The sequence below is a fragment of the Thalassophryne amazonica genome, chromosome 1 (assembly GCF_902500255.1).
Source record: "Thalassophryne amazonica chromosome 1, fThaAma1.1, whole genome shotgun sequence".
In the NCBI taxonomy this organism is placed as follows: Eukaryota; Metazoa; Chordata; class Actinopteri; order Batrachoidiformes; family Batrachoididae; genus Thalassophryne; species Thalassophryne amazonica.
Genome location: NC_047103.1, coordinates 59,221,645 through 59,239,485, shown reverse-complemented (window position 1 = coordinate 59,239,485; position 17,841 = coordinate 59,221,645). Strand labels below are relative to the sequence as shown.

Below are 17,841 nucleotides of genomic sequence, written 5' to 3'. Positions count from 1 at the left end.
CAAATATTCCTGATGTGTGTGGTGTGTTAAGAGCACTCTGATCTGCTCGGAAGGACGTCAAGAGTGCTCTGATCGCAAATCGGGGATATTCAACATGTTGGATTGTCTTGGCCCAATATCACAGTGTGTGTGGTGTCCCCCCAGCACAAACGAGCACGCAACCTGCTGAATGTGATGTGCAGCCTATCAGAAAGCGAGGTGATGGATGCACGGAGTGAAATCTAAAATCAAAACAGCTTACCAGAAAGTCTGGTGGTCTCCACTCCTTTAAAGAATGCCTTTTCTTTTTGTATTGTTTTTTCCTCTGTTGGAAATAGTCCACAAACGATCTCCATTTGTTTACTCTCAAGTCACATTTAATCTCAAGAGATTTTGCAAGATTTCCTGTCTGACCTGGGAATGTTCATGTGTGAAATCTGTTCGTGTGTGGTGTGTTGTATATACCGTGTGGCTGCACACCACACACTGTACAACCAAACCTGTCAGAGCAATGAATTTTAATCTCCACGTGTGTGGTCTCTCACGTTTTGGAAACCCACAGATAATTTTAAAATCCTGCGGTTGACAACACTGTGATATAACGGGTCGCCAGTAGATGGCAGTTTTCTATGCATTTTGACGCCAGTTATATCACACGACCTGAATCATAATTTAACAGACTTTTTTTTTCTTTTTTTTCTTTTTACACAAATGAAAAAATAACATATTTTACAATAACACATTTGTTTGTAAACACCAACACACATTACATTGATTCACTTGTGCTGGTTTTTACATAGAATGAATTAGTCAACCAATCAGTATGAGTGGAGGCTAAGTTTACCTATAATCCCTTTGGGTATCTGTGTGTTAATGTTCAAATCTTCAGAATTAGTGCATTATTTTAAAATGAACAGATATGTGTTATACATTCACTTTGTACATTTTAAGAGTTTACATTTATGTAGTTATTCTATCCATAATAATAAGCCATAATAAACCATAAGTCAAACCTGCTTTCCATTTCAAGATCTCTGCCTCATGGCTGGACCACTGTATGGTGTTAAACCATTACTTAAAAAGCCATCACTTGACCCAGCTATCTTAGCTAATTATAGGCCAATCTCCAACCTTCCCTTTCTCTCAAAAATTCTTGAAAGGGTAGTTGTAAAACAGCTAACTGATCATCTGCAGAGGAATGGTCTATTTGAAGAGTTTCAGTCAGGGTTTAGAATTCATCATAGTACAGAAACAGCATTAGTGGAGGTTACAAATGATCTTCTTATGGCCTCAGACAGTGGACTCATCTCTGTGCTTGTTCTGTTAGACCTCAGTGCTGCTTTTGATACTGTTGACCATAAAATTTTATTACAGAGATTAGAGCATGCCATAGGTATTAAAGGCACTGCGCTGCGGTGGTTTGAATCATATTTATCTAATAGATTACAATTTGTTCATGTAAATGGGGAATCTTCTTCACAGACTAAGGTTAATTATGGAGTTCCACAAGGTTCTGTGCTAGGACCAATTTTATTCACTTTATACATGCTTCCCTTAGGCAGTATTATTAGACAGCATTGCTTAAATTTTCATTGTTGCGCAGATGATACCCAGCTTTATCTATCCATGAAGCCAGAGGACACACACCAATTAGCTAAACTGCAGGATTGTCTTACAGACATAAAGACATGGATGACCTCTAATTTCCTGCTTTTAAACTCAGATAAAACTGAAGTTATTGTACTTGGCCCCTCAAATCTTAGAAACATGGTGTCTAACCAGATCCTTACTCTGGATGGCATTACCCTGACCTCTAGTAATACTATGAGAAATCTTGGAGTCATTTTTGATCAGGATATGTCATTCAATGCGCATATTAAACAAATATGTAGGACTGTTTTTTTGCATTTGCACAATATCTCTAAAATTAGAAAGGTCTTATCTCAGAGTGATGCTGAAAAACTAATTCATGCATTTATTTCCTCTAGGCTGGACTATTGTAATTCATTATTATCAGGTTGTCCTAAACGTTCCCTGAAAAGCCTTCAGTTAATTCAAATGCTGCAGCTAGAGTACTGACAGGGACTAGAAGGAGAGAGCATATCTCACCCATATTGGCCTCTCTTCATTGGCTTCCTGTTCATTCTAGAATAGAATTTAAAACTCTTCTTCTTACTTATAAGGTTTTGAATAATCAGGTCCCATCTTATCTTAGGGACCTCATATCACCCCATTAGAGCGCTTCGCTCTCAGACTGCAGGCTTACTTGTAGTTCCTAGGGTTTGTAAGAGTAGAATGGGAGGCAGAGCCTTCAGCTTTCAGGCTCCTCTCCTCTGGAACCAGCTCCCAATTCGGATCAGGGAGACAGACACCCTCTCTACTTTTAAGATTAGGCTTAAAACTTTCCTTTTTGCTAAAGCTTATAGTTAGGGCTGGATCAGGTGACCCTGAACCATCCCTTAGTTATGCTGCTATAGACTTAGACTGCTGGGGGGGTTCCCATGATGCACTGAGTGTTTCTTTCTCTTTTTGCTCTGTATGCACCACTCTGCATTTAATCATTAGTGATTGATTTCTGCTCCCCTCCACAGCATGTCTTTCTCCTGGTTCTCTCCCTCAGCCCCAACCAGTCCCAGCAGAAGACTGCCCCTCCCTGAGCCTGGTTCTGCTGGAGGTTTCTTCCTGTTAAAAGGGAGTTTTTCCTTCCCACTGTCGCCAAGTGCTTGCTCACAGGGGGTCGTTTTGACAGTTGGGGTTTTTCTGTAATTATTGTATGGCTTTGCCTTGCAATATGAAGCGCCTTGGGGCAACTGTTTGTTGTGATTTGGCGCTATATAAATGAAATTGATTTGATTTGATTAAGGAATAATGACTTTTCTTTTTTTTGTCTGGTGGTTAGGCCCGTGGTGGCAGAGTTGAGTTCAGTTCCTCTTAGTGACCTCAGTGCTGCAAAATACATAGCAGACAGGAGCAAAAGGGATTTCAATGTTTTTCAACATTACTAGCTATGTAAAAAAAAAACATTAGCGGTCTAAAAGTTATTGGAACTAAATTTATTGGAAGATAACTGGTCCGATGATGGTTATAAAACTTATCTGAAAAGCTAATCCACTAACAAAAACATTATCTTCGATAATTATCGGTTATCACATTAGGTGAACAGTGTCCACTACTGCCCCAGACTAAATACAATCCTTTTATGTTTTACTTTACTTTACTCAGATTACACACCCTATAAAAAGCAGTCACTCACTCACGCTATGCAGTTTAGACTGTGTACTATAGAACATCAAGATAGGGCACTTGTATTGTTGGTTAAAATTATTTGTGTTGAGTCTTTCAAAGTGTCAAATTATTTGTCAGAGTTGATTTGTCTCTTTCGATGTCAGTGATATGACAGGGCTGTTTCATCACAACCCAAACTCATGCCTTTGTGTGGGGTGCTCCCATTGGCCCTGTTAAATCTGAACATTGTTCAATTGTTAACTGACCTAAGGGATCAGAGCACACTCTGTCTGATCATGTGTAGGTTAAAGAAAAGGAGGGTGTGAACAGTAGTGCAGAGAAGTCAAGGTCTTGTTTATGCCAAATGAACTCATAGGGAAATGCTGCAAAAAGGAAGAGGAGAGCGCCGAGTCTTGAACCATATGTTGTGGAAGTTGCGATGGAAGCGACGGATGGTTGCGAAGGTAAGACAGTTTCCCACATCAACAACGCAATGGCATATAATTTATTTTTTAAGATCCAGGTTCAAAAAATCATACACTTCAGAACAAAGCTTGACATCGCCCATCAAAAATACAACTGTGTCCATTACATATTGAATTATGTCCACTACATACCCCCCCCCACCGAGATTTCACCATAAATGATAACAACAAATGTCATCAAGGTTGGGGACGAGTAACACACTGGCTCGTCAGAGGCAAAGGAAACCCTATGCCTGCCCCATAGGGGCCTGCGCTGAGTAGGAGGTCGCCTCCATTGAGGAGGACGGGCAAGCCTCATGGTTCTGTCCAGATCCAGGTGGGTTGGCTTGAGGCAGGCCACCGAAATGTGCTCGGATTTACCGCCCATGTCGACCACAAAGTTTTTATCCCCTGTCCTCAATATGCAAAATGGCCATCAATATCAGGCTGCAGCTGTCCCCTGTGTACATCGAGAGGAATAAAGGCATTTTCCGCTGACTGCAAATGTAGATTTAAGGGAGTGTAGGATGGCAGAAGGTCATGCTGTGAAGTAGGCATGGGCGTGAAAAGCCTAACCTTGTCCTGAAGCACACTCCATTGGTGGGCAGCTGACCACAGAGTTGTGGTGTCAGTAAAGAAATCTCCTGGGACCCGCAGTGGTTGACCATAGACCAACTCCACAGACGAAGACTGGAGGTCCTCATTAGTAGCAATTCATAGGATCAGCATGACCCACACGAGTCTGTCCACCCAACCACCGTCTGTTAGCCTGGCCCATAGAGAGGTCTTCATAGAGCAGTGAAAGCGCTCACACAGTCCATTAGCCTGGGGGTGATATGCGGTGGTGTCATGGCGCTTCACACCCAGGCTGTCTGCAAGAGCATTCCAGAACTCAGACGTAAACTGTAAGCCCCTGTCAGAAGAGAGCTCAGATGGACTGCCAAATCAGGCAACCCAGGTTCTGATGAATGCTCAGGCCATCTCAGCAGGCCATCAACAGAACAGCCTCTGGCCACCGAGTGGTCCATCCTCCATGGTGAGGAGGTGTGTGAAGCCCAAGGAGGAGGGTAGGGAGCCCACGAGGTCTGCATTAACGTGGTAAAATTTCCGCTCAGGTACGGGGAAGTGTGCCAGAGGAGCGCGGTGGATCTTCAACCGCTGACACCCTCCACAAGAAGCTGCATAGTCGCTCACGTCCTTCTTAAGCCCGTGCCAGACAAACTTGGCTGCAACCAACTTTTGAGATGCTTTTCTACTCGGGGGGGAAAGGCCATGCACAGCGTCAAAGACACGTTGCTTCCATGCAGTGGGAACGATGTGCCATGGCTGTCCAGTGTAGACATCGCAAAGCAGCATGGTGCCACTCTCACTGAAAGCGATCTCTGTCAACTGCAGTTCAGTGGCAGCTGATCTGAGTGAATGCACATCTGGTTGGTGGCCTGATCAGCTGCCATATGAATCTAGTCTAGCCCAAGGTGGACAGTGGCTAGCTACAATAGTTCAAGACAGGCAGTCTGCAACTAAGTTGCTCTTACCCACAACATGTTGTATGTCTGTGGTGAACTCTGAGATCTAAGAGAGCTTGTTGCTGTTGGTGCAAGGACCATGGCTCTGACACTTTAGCCATGCTGAAAGTCATAAGTTTGTGATCAGTGAAAGCCGTAAACTGCCGGCCCTCCAGCAGTGAACGGAAGTGTCGAACAGTGAGTTGAAGGGCAAGCAGCTCCCAGTCAACAGTGCTATACATGTACTCACTGGGGCATAACTGCTGACTAAAGAAAGCGAGTGGTTGCCAGGCATCATTCAACCACTGCTCCTGCACTGCACCCACAGCAGTTTGATGCATCCATGGTGATGGCTACTCGGGTCTCTGGCAATGGATGAACCAGCATTGTCATGCCAGTTAAAGTCGCTTTAGCATTTGTGAACACTGTGTCATTCCCAGTGGACCAATGTACCAGGTGCTTGAGCGCTTTCCTTTTCAGGGCCTTGTGCAGGTGTGCATGACCACAGCAGCTTTGGGAATGAAGCGGAGGTAAAAGTTCACTATTCCTGCAGGGCCTGTACTATGACAGGCCGTGGGAAGGTTAAGATTGTGTCCACCTTAGATGGGTGTGGCACAGCCCTATCCTTAGTTACTCAGTGTCCCAGGAAGTCAGTGGTGGGCAAACCAAACTGGCACTTACCTGGATTGATGACCAGCCCAGGCAGGTTGAGGCGTTTGAAAAGTATCCATAGGTGGGACAGGTGTTCCATTTGGGAGGTACTGGCCATGAGGATGTCGTCCAGCTGTGCAAACAGAAAAGGCAGGTCACATAGCACAGAGTTCATGAGGTGCTGGAATGACTGAGGGGTGTTCTTAAGGCTGAACGGCATTCTCAGGAGCTCAGACTGTCCAAAGGGTGATCACTGCTGTTTTGGGGATGTCCAGCAGTTGGTCAAGCACTTGGTGGCTTCCACAGACAAGGTCTACCTTAGAAAAATTACCTTACCCTCCAAATGCGCTGAAAAATCCTGGATGTGAGGCACTGGGTAGTAGTCTGGCATTGTAGCATCATTAAGTCGGCGGCAGTCACCACAGTGGCAATACCCACTGCCGGACTTTGAAACCATGTGGGGGGCAATGCCCACAGGCTGTTGGAGCAACAGATAACGCCAAGGTGTTTCATGTTGTCAAACTCAGGTCAAGTAATGACAAGCTTGGCCGGGTCAAGACCCCTTCCCCGGGAATAAATAGGCAAGCACGTGGTGATGATGTGGTGCTCTACTTCATGCTTGGTGGCAGAAGATGAAATGGTTGGCTGTGTGAGAGCAGGAAATTCCCAGAGCAGCTGATGAAATACATTGGCGTGCGACAGCACACTAGTCAGTCTGGAGTCTACACCACTGAGGGTGCAGTCATAAGAACAAAAGGTGGTGGCGTTAATCAAGTAACAGTTTTTGACATCCACCAGCAGTCCATAAGTGCACAGAATAGCCGTGCCAAGGAGGAGGACAGCAACTTTAGCTGTGATGAAGTCCCAGCTAAACCGCTGGCCACCAAAACACAGATCCACATGTTGGGTGTCATAGGTGCATATGGAGTTGCCATTGGCAGCTTCTTGGGGGGTGGGGGGACGCAAGCTCATCCGTTAGGATATTCAGTCTTGAAGCGAACAGAATACTCCTCTGCCACACAAGACACAACGACCGGAGACGGTGTTCTGGATGAACAGCAGCCTGCCAGCGCGGTTGACACTCATGACCACTACTGATCACCGACCCTGATGTTTCCCTTCCTGCTGAAGCTGCAAAGTGATCTGTAATGCTGGATCCAAATTTAACGTGGTAGAAACACAGGCCGGACTCAGAACGCTGCTGAGGCGAAACAGTTGCCATTGCCATGAATTTGCATCACCTGGGAGCAGCACAGCTATGTGAAAGGTGTGGACTGGGGCAGTTGTGTAGTATTAGTAGTATTAGTTGTATGAAAAATTGTCTTCAAAAGTGGACTTTAATCTAGGGGTGTTGTGGGGAGCCTTGCCCCCCTCCACACCCCCTTTTCTGCTTGTGCTTGCCCCTGGTTGGCTGCCTGAGCAGGAAGAATTGACAACATGTATTTATGGAAAAAGCATGACGAGATTAACAGGTAGGATTTTTTTTTTTTTTTTTTTTTTTTACGTTTTTCAGTGTGGGTTTTTTTTTTTTTACATCATGTCATTCTCAGAAAGAGACTTAGTTTAGGTGGAAAAAAACAAGCGTTAGCATTTGTTAATGCATGCCGATCAGCATTACACACACGGAGCAGCACAGACTTTTAAAGAAAAGAAAGCATAAAAATATCTTTGTAAAGCTCAGTGCATTGCAGCTGTCACCGTGGTTTGAGAGGCGACAACTGTTTTTCAACTCGGAGCTGCACTGCAGAAAACAGATGAAAAGCTCGCAGCATCAAATGCTTCGTGGGCAAAGTGGGCAGTTCAGTCAAACCGCGACCTCCGCCTGCCCAAGGGCTGCTACAATCGACCCACAATACAAAAAGAATAGTTACGCACAGTGACTTGGAGAAGCAACTTTAATCGGATTACTGATTTGGAAATATTAATGTGTTAGATTAACGTGTTAGATTATTCGTTACTGAAAAAAGCGGTCAGATTACAGTAATTAAGTAATGCGTTACCGGCATCACTGTCTGTTACATCTGGAATTATGTCTGCTACAATATAGTGAATGTCCTGCATCAGTTATGGAGAGTCCAAAGTGTGCACTACATATGAGAACCATGCTGTTCACTGCAGTCAGATTTCAATGTGTGTTCAATGCATAAATATTTTCAAAGTGTTAACTCCAAGCATTGCAATGAAAATTTAGACACATGCTGAGACGTTTTTGTGTGGAAAACACTGAGACACCTCGTGGTGAAATTCGTAAAGTACAACGTCTGATCAAGTCACTTTCTTGCTTCTCATCTCACAGTGTTGATGGACTAAATACTTTGTCAAAAGTGACTCTTTTTTCTGTATCCACATGCTATAATGTGTAAAAGTTTCAATGTAAAATATTCAGGTATTCTCATGATCTGAGTCCACTATGAGACGTATTCAAGCATTTGCTCTTTCTCAGCAAAATTTCTTTAGAGGCTGATAAGTACGAGGTCTGTGAGAAAAGTATCCAACCTTTTTATTTTTTTCAAATACCATATGGATTTGAATCACATGTGATTGCATCAGCCAAGCTTGAACCTTCGTGCGCATGCATGAGTTTTGCACGCCTGTCGGTTGCGTCATTCGCCTGTGAGCAGGCTTTGTGTGAGCACTGGTCCACCCCTCTTGTCGTTTTTTTATTGCGAATAAATGCCTGAACGATTTGGAGCTTTGCTGCATCAATTTTTTTCCAGAAACTGTGAGAGAACTCCAGGTGGACACCGTTCGGAAAATTAATATGGCTTTCAGGGACGATTTTATGGGGATTACACAGATTAAGGAGTGATCCAGATGGTTTAAAGACCGCCCACAACTGCTGAGAGTGCCAATCGACAGGCTCAAACCCAGCTGAAACAACCAGATCATTTCCAACGTGAAGGCTTTGTTGATCCGGGACGTCGTCTGACTTTCACAAAAAGGCAGAAGGCGTGGACATCAGCACTTTTTCGGCACATTCCACTGTTATAGGAGTTTTTTTCTTGGAAAGAAAAGTGGAGGGACGCGCCACGGAGCCGTTCATTACGCGGCACAAAACCACCTCCGTGTTGGTCTTTCAGGAGGGCTTTCAGGTGGATTTCAGATGGCTGTCGGTTGCTTTTCAGTCGTGTGATTATCTGAGAAATTGAGCATGAACTGGACATGCCCCAACATGTCCTGTGAGGCTTCATCACGGCGTTGCTTTGCGCCATGCGGCTCCACCACGACGCGCGGAACTCCGCTCCTCTTTCCATGACAAAAACTCCTGTAACAGTGGAATGTGCCGTTCATTTCTAAACTGGATGCTGTCTTGATCCGGTATGTCATCTGACTAGCACAGGAATTGTGAAAAGACGTGGACATCAGCACTTTTTCGGCACATTGAGACAGATGGAGCTCGTCGCGGTGGAGCCGCATGGCACAAAGCAACGCCGTGATGAAGCCTCACAGGACATGTTGGGGCATGTCCAGCACATGCTCAATTTCTCGGATAATCACACGACTGAAAAGCAACCGACAGCCATCTGAAATCCACCAGAAAGCCGTCCTGAGAGACCAACACGGGGGTGGTTTTGTGCCTCGTAATGAACGGTTCTGTGGCGCGTCCCTCCGCTTTTCTTTCCATGAAAAAAACTCCTGTAACAGTGGAATGTGCCGAAAAAGTGCTGATGTCCACGCCTTAATTTTCCGAAAGGTGTCCACCTGGAGGTCTCTCACAGTTTCTGGAAAAAAATTGATGCAGCAAAGCTCCAAATCGTTCAGACATTTATTCGCAATAAAAAAACGACGAGAGGGGTGGACCAGTGCTCACTCAAAGCCTGCTCACAGGCGAATGACGCAACCGACAGGCGTGAAAAAACTCACGCATGCGCACGAAGGTTCAAGCTTGGCTGATGCAATCACATGTGATTCAAATCCATATGGTTTTTGAAAAAAATAAAAAGGTCGGATACTTTTCTCACAGACCTTGTACATGAGGAGTCTGGATTAATATTAGAGCTTCACTGCTCATTAATCAGCTTTGAAACACACAGCTGCCAGTGTGTGTTTGCATGTATCTCCATCATTATGAGTGTGTTCTGGTTGCATTTGAAATCAGGTCTAATTATAACTGGGCCGTTTCAAAGTAGATCTTTTTAACCTCTGGCTTTATTTAGAGGGGCTGGGTCTCTGTTTTTAAAAAATTATTTTATGCACATCTGTTGTGGAGCAACATAATTCACCACAGTGATAGAAGTCAGCAGCCAGCGCTGCCAGATTTCCTGAAAGAAGCACGTGAAGATTCTGATGAAAACAAGGACAAAATAAGCAACTTTGTTCTTCGGAAGGAATCCACAATAACTGGCCTCCAAAAATGACTCAATTTGACTCATTTGTAATGTTTTTTCCTCCTTTTTTAAATAACTACAAAGTAGTACTTTGACAACAATAATAATAACAATAAGGAATTAAACTGGGCTAACTTGATAGGAATTTATAAAATTCAAGAAATTACCACTTTATTTGTGACTACCTCAACTAATAACAGTGTTTATGTGGTAAGTTACAGTCAGTGGAAATATTTTACAGCTTAAAGTTTGTTCATTCTTTGTATGGAGGGAATAGACCCAAAATAAGTGACTGTATTTTGGAAATAAGTCTGAAATCCACAGCATCAACTCCTGAAGGGCTTCAAGAGTAATAAATAAAGCTAAATGTTACTTAGAATTACCAGACTTGGCAACACCATCACCAGCATGATGCTGTTACTTGCATATTGCACACGTACATACTTGTCCAATGCTGTTTGCTGGGTTTGTATAGGTGTTCACAAGTCTGTTTTGGTTAACCTGTGAAGATCTTCAATCTAAGATTCCTAGCAAGAGGAACATTCCTGAAAACAGCATCCACAGCTACAGTGCCATGAGCCACTGACCTCTTGTAGTCAAGACCTGGAATGTTTAACCCAGTGGTTCTCAACCATGTGTGTTGCGGACAACAGGGAAATTAATGAAGCTCTTTAATACATGTTTCACTTCTACTTTATAAGATTTATTTTTCATTGAAACCTGTATGTCCACCTGAGTATTCCAGTGGAATGGACTTTGACAGAAAAACCCTGATGACTCAAAAGAGTTCAACCCATTCTTCACCCATTATGAGAGTAAACAAAGCTACTGGCTAGACACTCGAGATTCATGTTGCATTCACGGGAATCCAGCAATCTTTGAGCACGCTCTTATGAACTGTAACACGATTACTGAATTTACAACAGTAACATGTTACTTTGTAGCACATTACAACCATGTAAGTACCAGGAGTCTGTAGACTTGGATCTTTGTTGTCACAGCAGTATTTACATCATCAAATACCTGTGTTCAGCAACCTCACAATTCCAGGGGCCCTTCCCAGTGTCGCCGACCGAATGGTCCCCCTAAAAATCGGTCCCCCCGATGACGTGGTTCATGAATTAACACCTCGTTTCTCCTTCATACTGCACTCCAGTCATCATCTATCTCAGCAACAGATATCTGAAGCTTTTGTACAACAATCGTTTCCACATAAATTCAGCATTATTTCATCATAAAAGGCGGTGGAAGCAATCAGAGTGCCGCGGCTAAACGAGCTGCTAGCTGTTCACTGCGCATCGGCCATTTCAAAACGTCACGATATTTTGCCTCATTTCTGCTTAAAATGGCCTTGTTTCTGCTTAAAACTGACTTTAGAATAATTTAAGAGGTTTTACCTTTATCATCTGATGGTTAATAATCCCATTAATCCATTTGATTGCTTTGGGTGAAGAGACTCCGTCTCAGACGTGCTGCTGTTGTCCAAAATGATGCATGCGCAGATGCAAAACGCGGACCAATTTTTAGGGGTGGACCATTTGGTCTGCGACAGCAGGAAATCTCTCAGTCTAAAAGGCTGAGGAGCCAAACACTGAAAAACAGTCTGAAAGAGGTACACTTAAATTTTGCTGTGCATAATTTACTCTGCTGGGACTACATTTGGTCCCATTCCAAGTAGATTTATATGAACTTTATCACAGTCAAAATGGCCTCTATTAGAGTTGAACAACTTATGTTTAGAAAAATAGTCGACATCATTGCATGGTTTCTTTTTGTGTATGTTTTTATCGTGTTTAATGTTTCTACTTTACTTTTGCTGTCATCTGCAAAGATCATAGGGTAAGGCTCTGAAAAATATGGATCAAAGACTGATGGCCGTGATTCAGCTGTTAAAAATACTGTTGTGATGAGAGTGGATGATAGGGAAAAACTCATGAATCATGCGATATGCGATGTCTGATTGGCCAGTCAGATGCATACCAGAAGAAGCATTTGTCAAAAATAGACCCATTCTGTGCAGAGTGGAATGGGACATGTCTGAAATGCTTATGCATTATAGCTCAACTATGAGCTTATAGTTAGGGCTGGATCAGGTGACCCTTAACCATCCCTTAGTTATGCTGCTATAGACTTAGACTGCTGGGGGTTTCCCATAATGCACTGAGTGTTTCTTTCTCTTTTTGCTCTGTATGCACCACTCTGCATTTAATCATTAGTGATTGATCTCTGCTCCCCTCCACAGCATGTCTTTTTCCTGGTTCTCTCCCTCAGCCCCAACCAGTCCCAGCAGAAGACTGCCCCTCCCTGAGCCTGGTTCTGCTGGAGGTTTCTTCCTGTTAAAAGGGAGTTTTTCCTTCCCACTGTCGCCAAGTGCTTGCTCACAGGGGGTCGTTTTGACCTTTGGGGTTTTTACGTAATTATTGTATGGCCTTGCCTTACAATATAAAGCGCCTTGGGGCAACTGTTTGTTGTGATTTGGCGCTATATAAATAAAATTGAATTGAATTGAAATGCACCACTGCTGCCAAATAACAAGCATTGAAGGGAATGGCTGCGAACCACTCCAGGGGCCATGACAGAGCTGTGTCAAAACATGGTCACGGCTGGTGGAATTTAGCGGTAAAAGTTATCATGATGGACTCTCCTGTTATAGTGTGGATGAGGTCTTTTGTTAGAGCTTGATGAAGCCAGAATCTGGTTAAGTCCATTTTTAAGCTTGTCGCAAAGACTTGAAAGCTTGACTTTGTAGTTACACCAGCCAATGTGTCTGAGGTGTAATCGAGTGAGTTAAAATCAGTTTTTGCCTTCATGTAAACACTATCGTAAAGTTGTCTGTTTTTCTGCAGGTAAATAATTGCAGTATGTCCTTGGAGATTAGATTTGACTCTATCCCTGAGTGCATTTAGTTTGGCTTTGTGTTGACTTCTGCCAGGCCTATCAGACAGTCAGAGGCATTGTGAATGTAATGTTGCAGAATGCAAGATTATGTCCAAAAGTAGTTTATGTAATTCTTGAAGGGTTGTGTGGATATTTTACTTGAAAATCTAGGTATTTGCCTGAGGGCATGCAATTTTTTCCATTCCATTTTAACAATGCAACCTGTTATAAATGTTTGTGAAATGGAATACCCACTGATCATAATAGAATAGTTCTGGTAGTGTACGAAAGAATGTGTATTTTCTGGAAGCTAGTTGCACTTTTATATGTGGACAATTGTGGTATAATGCTGATTACATTAAGGTCTGCAGGCATTTCATTTGTTTTATATCTTGACTGCCTGCTTCTCTCAGTAATAAAAGTCTGCGGCAGTCCAACAACCAGTATCGATTCACCCATTGTTTTATTCTGGGAGTAATTTATGCACCATTAAAAAGAGTGCTGTTAAGTCAGTAAGTACAAGAACCATTGGTCTCCATGTAATGACTGCTGCAAATGTAATATGTTGCATTATTCCAAATGTATAAATGTTTAAACCTACAGTAGCAAGCTCATTCAGAGAAAGCTCCCTTTACTCAGGCTGAGTAGGAGGCTGCTTTCATCCCTCACTGTGAAGTATTTTTATATCATAGTGCACAAACAAATTCTTCAGTTAAGAAATTTCGAACAGGCCACTGCTCTGTCTGTGGGTGCCCTCTGATTTCATTTAATTTCTTCCAATTAGCATGAAACTTTGTTCCTCCTTGCAGGTTAAACCAGTTGCATTTGCTGTCCGAACAAATGTCAACTACAGTCCAAGTCACGACGATGATGTCCCCGTGCCCGGCATGGCCGTGTCCTTTGAGGCTAAAGACTTTCTCCATGTCAAAGAGGTGAGATGGTAATAAAGATAAGGATGACTTGGTGAGGATGGGGTGTAACTGTTTCAAATTACCTTGTGTAGAAATTCAACAATGACTGGTGGATAGGGCGCCTGGTGAAGGAAGGCTGTGAAACTGGTTTCATCCCCAGTCCAATGAAGCTTGAAAACACTCGTATACTCCAGGAACAAAGGGCCAAACAGGGAAAGTTCTATTCCAGGTAAAGTCCTATGTCTTAGGCCCCGTCCACACAGAGAAGTGGTTAGGTCTATCCACAAATTATTGTATTGTATCGTTGTTTCGTCCACATGGAACCAGCGTTTTAGGAGCCCGGAAATGCTACTTTTTGAAAACAGGTCCCAGAGTGAAAAGAATCTCAAAACACTGCCTTTGCATTTTCATGTGTACAACCAAAATGCAACTTTTGTAAAATGATGATGTCATAGCCCCACCGCTCTAACCTCAGCCTTAACCCTGGCCACAAGACATCACATCTTTCTGTGTCGGATGTATCAGATACTGAGCTTGAAACGCATCAGTGATATCGGTGCATTTGGATTGACACGATTCCTGGTCAGCCTTCTCTTGTGGCTGTCGATATATAATCCGGTGTGGCTCAAAGCAGAAGATTGACTTTGCATGCGCATGTGCCACATCATCTCTTTTTTTGTGTGTGTGTGGGAGTGTTAAGGTGCAATGACACAAGCATGACTTTGATTCACGCACCAGCACGACCTGTGTCGTACTGGAAAGTAAACTCATCTTTAAGTGGTGCAGACTGAACGTAAGAGGGACGCCAGTGCATGCTATTGTGCACAAAGAATTTTGAAATGTTCAAAAAATCTTTCATGCACAAATGTCATGCTACGTGATGCGATCTAATTGACAACATGATGTGCAGCTCATCAAGTGGAGTAAAGAAGAAGTGAACAAAGCGAGTGGTTATGTCAGTGGATCACATCAGAGCGCAGCTCATTTGGAGGATTATAACAAGAAGTTAAATCTGTTATAAGCATACTTTAACAGCTGCACACAAGAAGGAAAGAACACACAACTGTTTTACCAAGCCATGACAATGTAAACATGACAAATAATTACCTTTTTAGACAGCTGAAAATGCTTTATCCAGCTCTTTCGGTGCGCACATGCACACGCGCAAATGGCACCAGCTGAAGCCTCCTCTGTGATTCATGAAACGATTACAGCCATTTTCACCATCCAATTTGCAGAGAAAATGATTAATCTGCAACGAAATAATTATTTTATATACACAGCGTCTAGTGCAGAGCACGTGGCAGACGGTAGAACAAAGAACGGAGTCCAGCTGTGATCACAGCAGGTGGGATCGTCACAACAACGGGCGTGCAAGTGCGTGAATCAAAGACATGCTCGTGTCACTGCACCTATCCAGTGCCATGTACAGGCCTGGCATTTATATTATATATTATATATTATATTACAGTGTTTTCAGTAGTTTTTAGTGGTTTTGTGTGTACGCAGATCTTTGTTGAAATGGATCCGTGTTTACAGAGCACTTTTTGAAAATGACAAAGATAAAGATCCTATAGGGAAAGTTCTATTTCCATGTGGACAAGGATTAGAGTTCAGTTAGCTTTAACACAGCTCTCTGAAGAGTACCTGTAATCCTGCATGACAACTCACCTCTCTTCTTTCAGTAAATTGGGAGCAAACTCATCCTCTAGTTTAGGAGAAGTGGTTGCTAACTCACGGAAGTCTACTCCTCCTTCTTCCGGTAAGCACCTTAAACAAACAAACAAAAAAACACTTTTAAACCAACTTTTAGCTGCTGAGTTTAAGTTGAAGGTAAGGTGCTTGAGTAGATTTTTATATATTTTATTTCTAACAGCTGTGAAGTTGCCACTTTTGTCACTTAATTGTCCAGACGTTTCTAGATTTCCAAGTGTCTAATTTGAGTTGTGTGTAGTAGTCGACATTCTATATCAGTCCTGTGGATATGAGGTGTGCCCTTTTGTTACCTCCTGTGTTCCTCTCTGTGTGATGGCGGTCTTGTCTCTGTGTGCGTAGCAATTGATATAGATGCCACAGGCTTAGATCCCGAGGACAATGAGCTTCCAGTCAACCTGCGCTCCCCTAAAGCCAGTCCAAACACTGTCATGTCACCCCTATCAAAAGAGAAAAGAATGCCCTTCTTTAAGAAGGTAAATTCTGTCCTCTCCCACCCTCTCTTCATCCTTGTCCACACGCACGCCTCTGACCTCATGCCTGTGGCTACTCGACCTCGCCCAGTGTCCGTCGTCTTTGTCTACCTGTACCTCCACCGCCCTTGTTCTTCAGCATGCACCTCCATTAGCATGCATGCCTTTTCTTAACCTCTCTCTCTCTTCTTCCGTCTCACTACAGCTAAGCAGAAGCAAAAGTCGGTAAGTGGTGGTGTGTAGGGTTCTGGGAATCATCTCTGTGGTCTGTGCTGCAATACAGACTTTACCATCTGTATTTCATAAAACCCACTCACCTTACTCCACCTCTCTGTGTTGTTTTTTTGGAATTGCATATGTGTATGTTAACTTGTGATCCTGACTAAGTGAGAGCTCAGTGTGCAAAGAGTTATGTTAAGTTAAAAGACTGGCACCATGTCAGCATGGAACAAAGAAAAATGGTCTTCTTAATTTTCATGAACCTCAGCCCACCCTGAGTGTGGGCCAAAGGGTACAGAGGACTGTCTGGCATATGTGTCTTTGTGTATATCTGCTCATGTCTTTGTGTATTCGGTTAATGATAGCAGTCTTTCAAAGGGCTAGGCAGAAGACTTGTCCAAAAACACAAAAGAAGATCAATAACCACAAAATCTAATACTATAGAGCACCAAGTGTAGATAATGTGTACTCCAAAAATATTGCAAATCAATCACAAGACAGGAGGCAAAAACAGAGCTCAGAACAATAACAAGTTTGGTAACATGGAGTCAAAAAACACAGAAACTTGGAACATGAGAAAGCAGCACAGAAATGAAAACAATCTGGCGACTAGATGTTTTCACTGAGTTTTTGTAAGGGGCATGAACCAGTTAAGAAGAACTGCATTTCTATAGCATTTTTCCATCTCGTATTTGCTCAAAGCGCTTTACAATGATGCCTCACATTAGCTTTTCAAGCCAGGTCCTTTACCCATTTTTTCAGATGGGTGGAATGAGATAATGCAGATTAATAAGCGTCTTGTTCAAGGACACAGACAGCATGAGCGGTATCACAGGTTTACATATTGGCAGGCCAGCTCCTTATCCACTAAGCCAGTGGTTTTCAAGCTGTGGGGCATGCTCCCCCTGGGGGGCGCCAGAGTTCTTTGGGGGTGGGGGGGGGGGGTAAAAAAATAACTGCAAACACTGTTAACCAACAAAAAAGAAGGGGAAAAAAGGAAAAAGAAAACATTGTTAGTTAACATGCCAGGAGCAAAATGGATACATTTTTAGTGTATAAATCTACCAGTGAGAAGACAGAGTATGGGGCAACCAAAAAAAGAAGAAAGCAGAGGACGATCTTCGTTTGCTCCTCTCCAGAGTGCAACCCCACATCAGCCCCCTGTGCACGTCAAAGACCCAGACTCATTGCTCACACTAAACAAGAGGTGAGACTAGAGGAGACATTAAATATGTATAAAAGTTTAAGTAATATTATTTATGTTAAAATGTATTAGTTATGTCAGAGAGGTTTAAAAACACACAGAGATGTTTAAATGTAAAAAAAGATATTTAAAATATGACAAAAAGTAAAAATAGAAGATTAGAAAGTTTTTTAAAAACACATTTAAAATGTTTGAAAAGGGTGTAAAATGTGTGAAAGAATAGAAAGTTCTTTAAAAATATGTTTGCAGTGTTTACAAAGGCTGTAAAATGTGTAAATGCATAGACAGTTCC

The 17,841-nt window shown here is 42.9% G+C and overlaps 1 protein-coding gene across 10 annotated transcripts in view; it reads left to right on the top strand.

Annotated features, from left to right (window-relative positions):
• The window catches only part of cacnb2a (calcium channel, voltage-dependent, beta 2a), a 282,202-nt gene that overhangs the window by 211,760 nt on the left and 52,601 nt on the right, over positions 1-17,841 (top strand). For 7 of the 10 annotated variants that reach the window (XM_034170637.1, XM_034170683.1, XM_034170698.1 and 4 more), the window contains 4 exons: positions 13,839-13,961; positions 14,033-14,169; positions 15,626-15,702; positions 15,996-16,129. In XM_034170637.1, the coding sequence (XP_034026528.1) occupies positions 13,839-13,961; positions 14,033-14,169; positions 15,626-15,702; positions 15,996-16,129 (471 nt within the window). Of the gene's footprint in view, positions 1-13,838; positions 13,962-14,032; positions 14,170-15,625; positions 15,703-15,995; positions 16,130-16,331; positions 16,352-17,841 lie in introns of all 10 variants that reach the window. The other 3 variants (XM_034170668.1, XM_034170652.1, XM_034170676.1) reach the window with 1 other exon arrangement.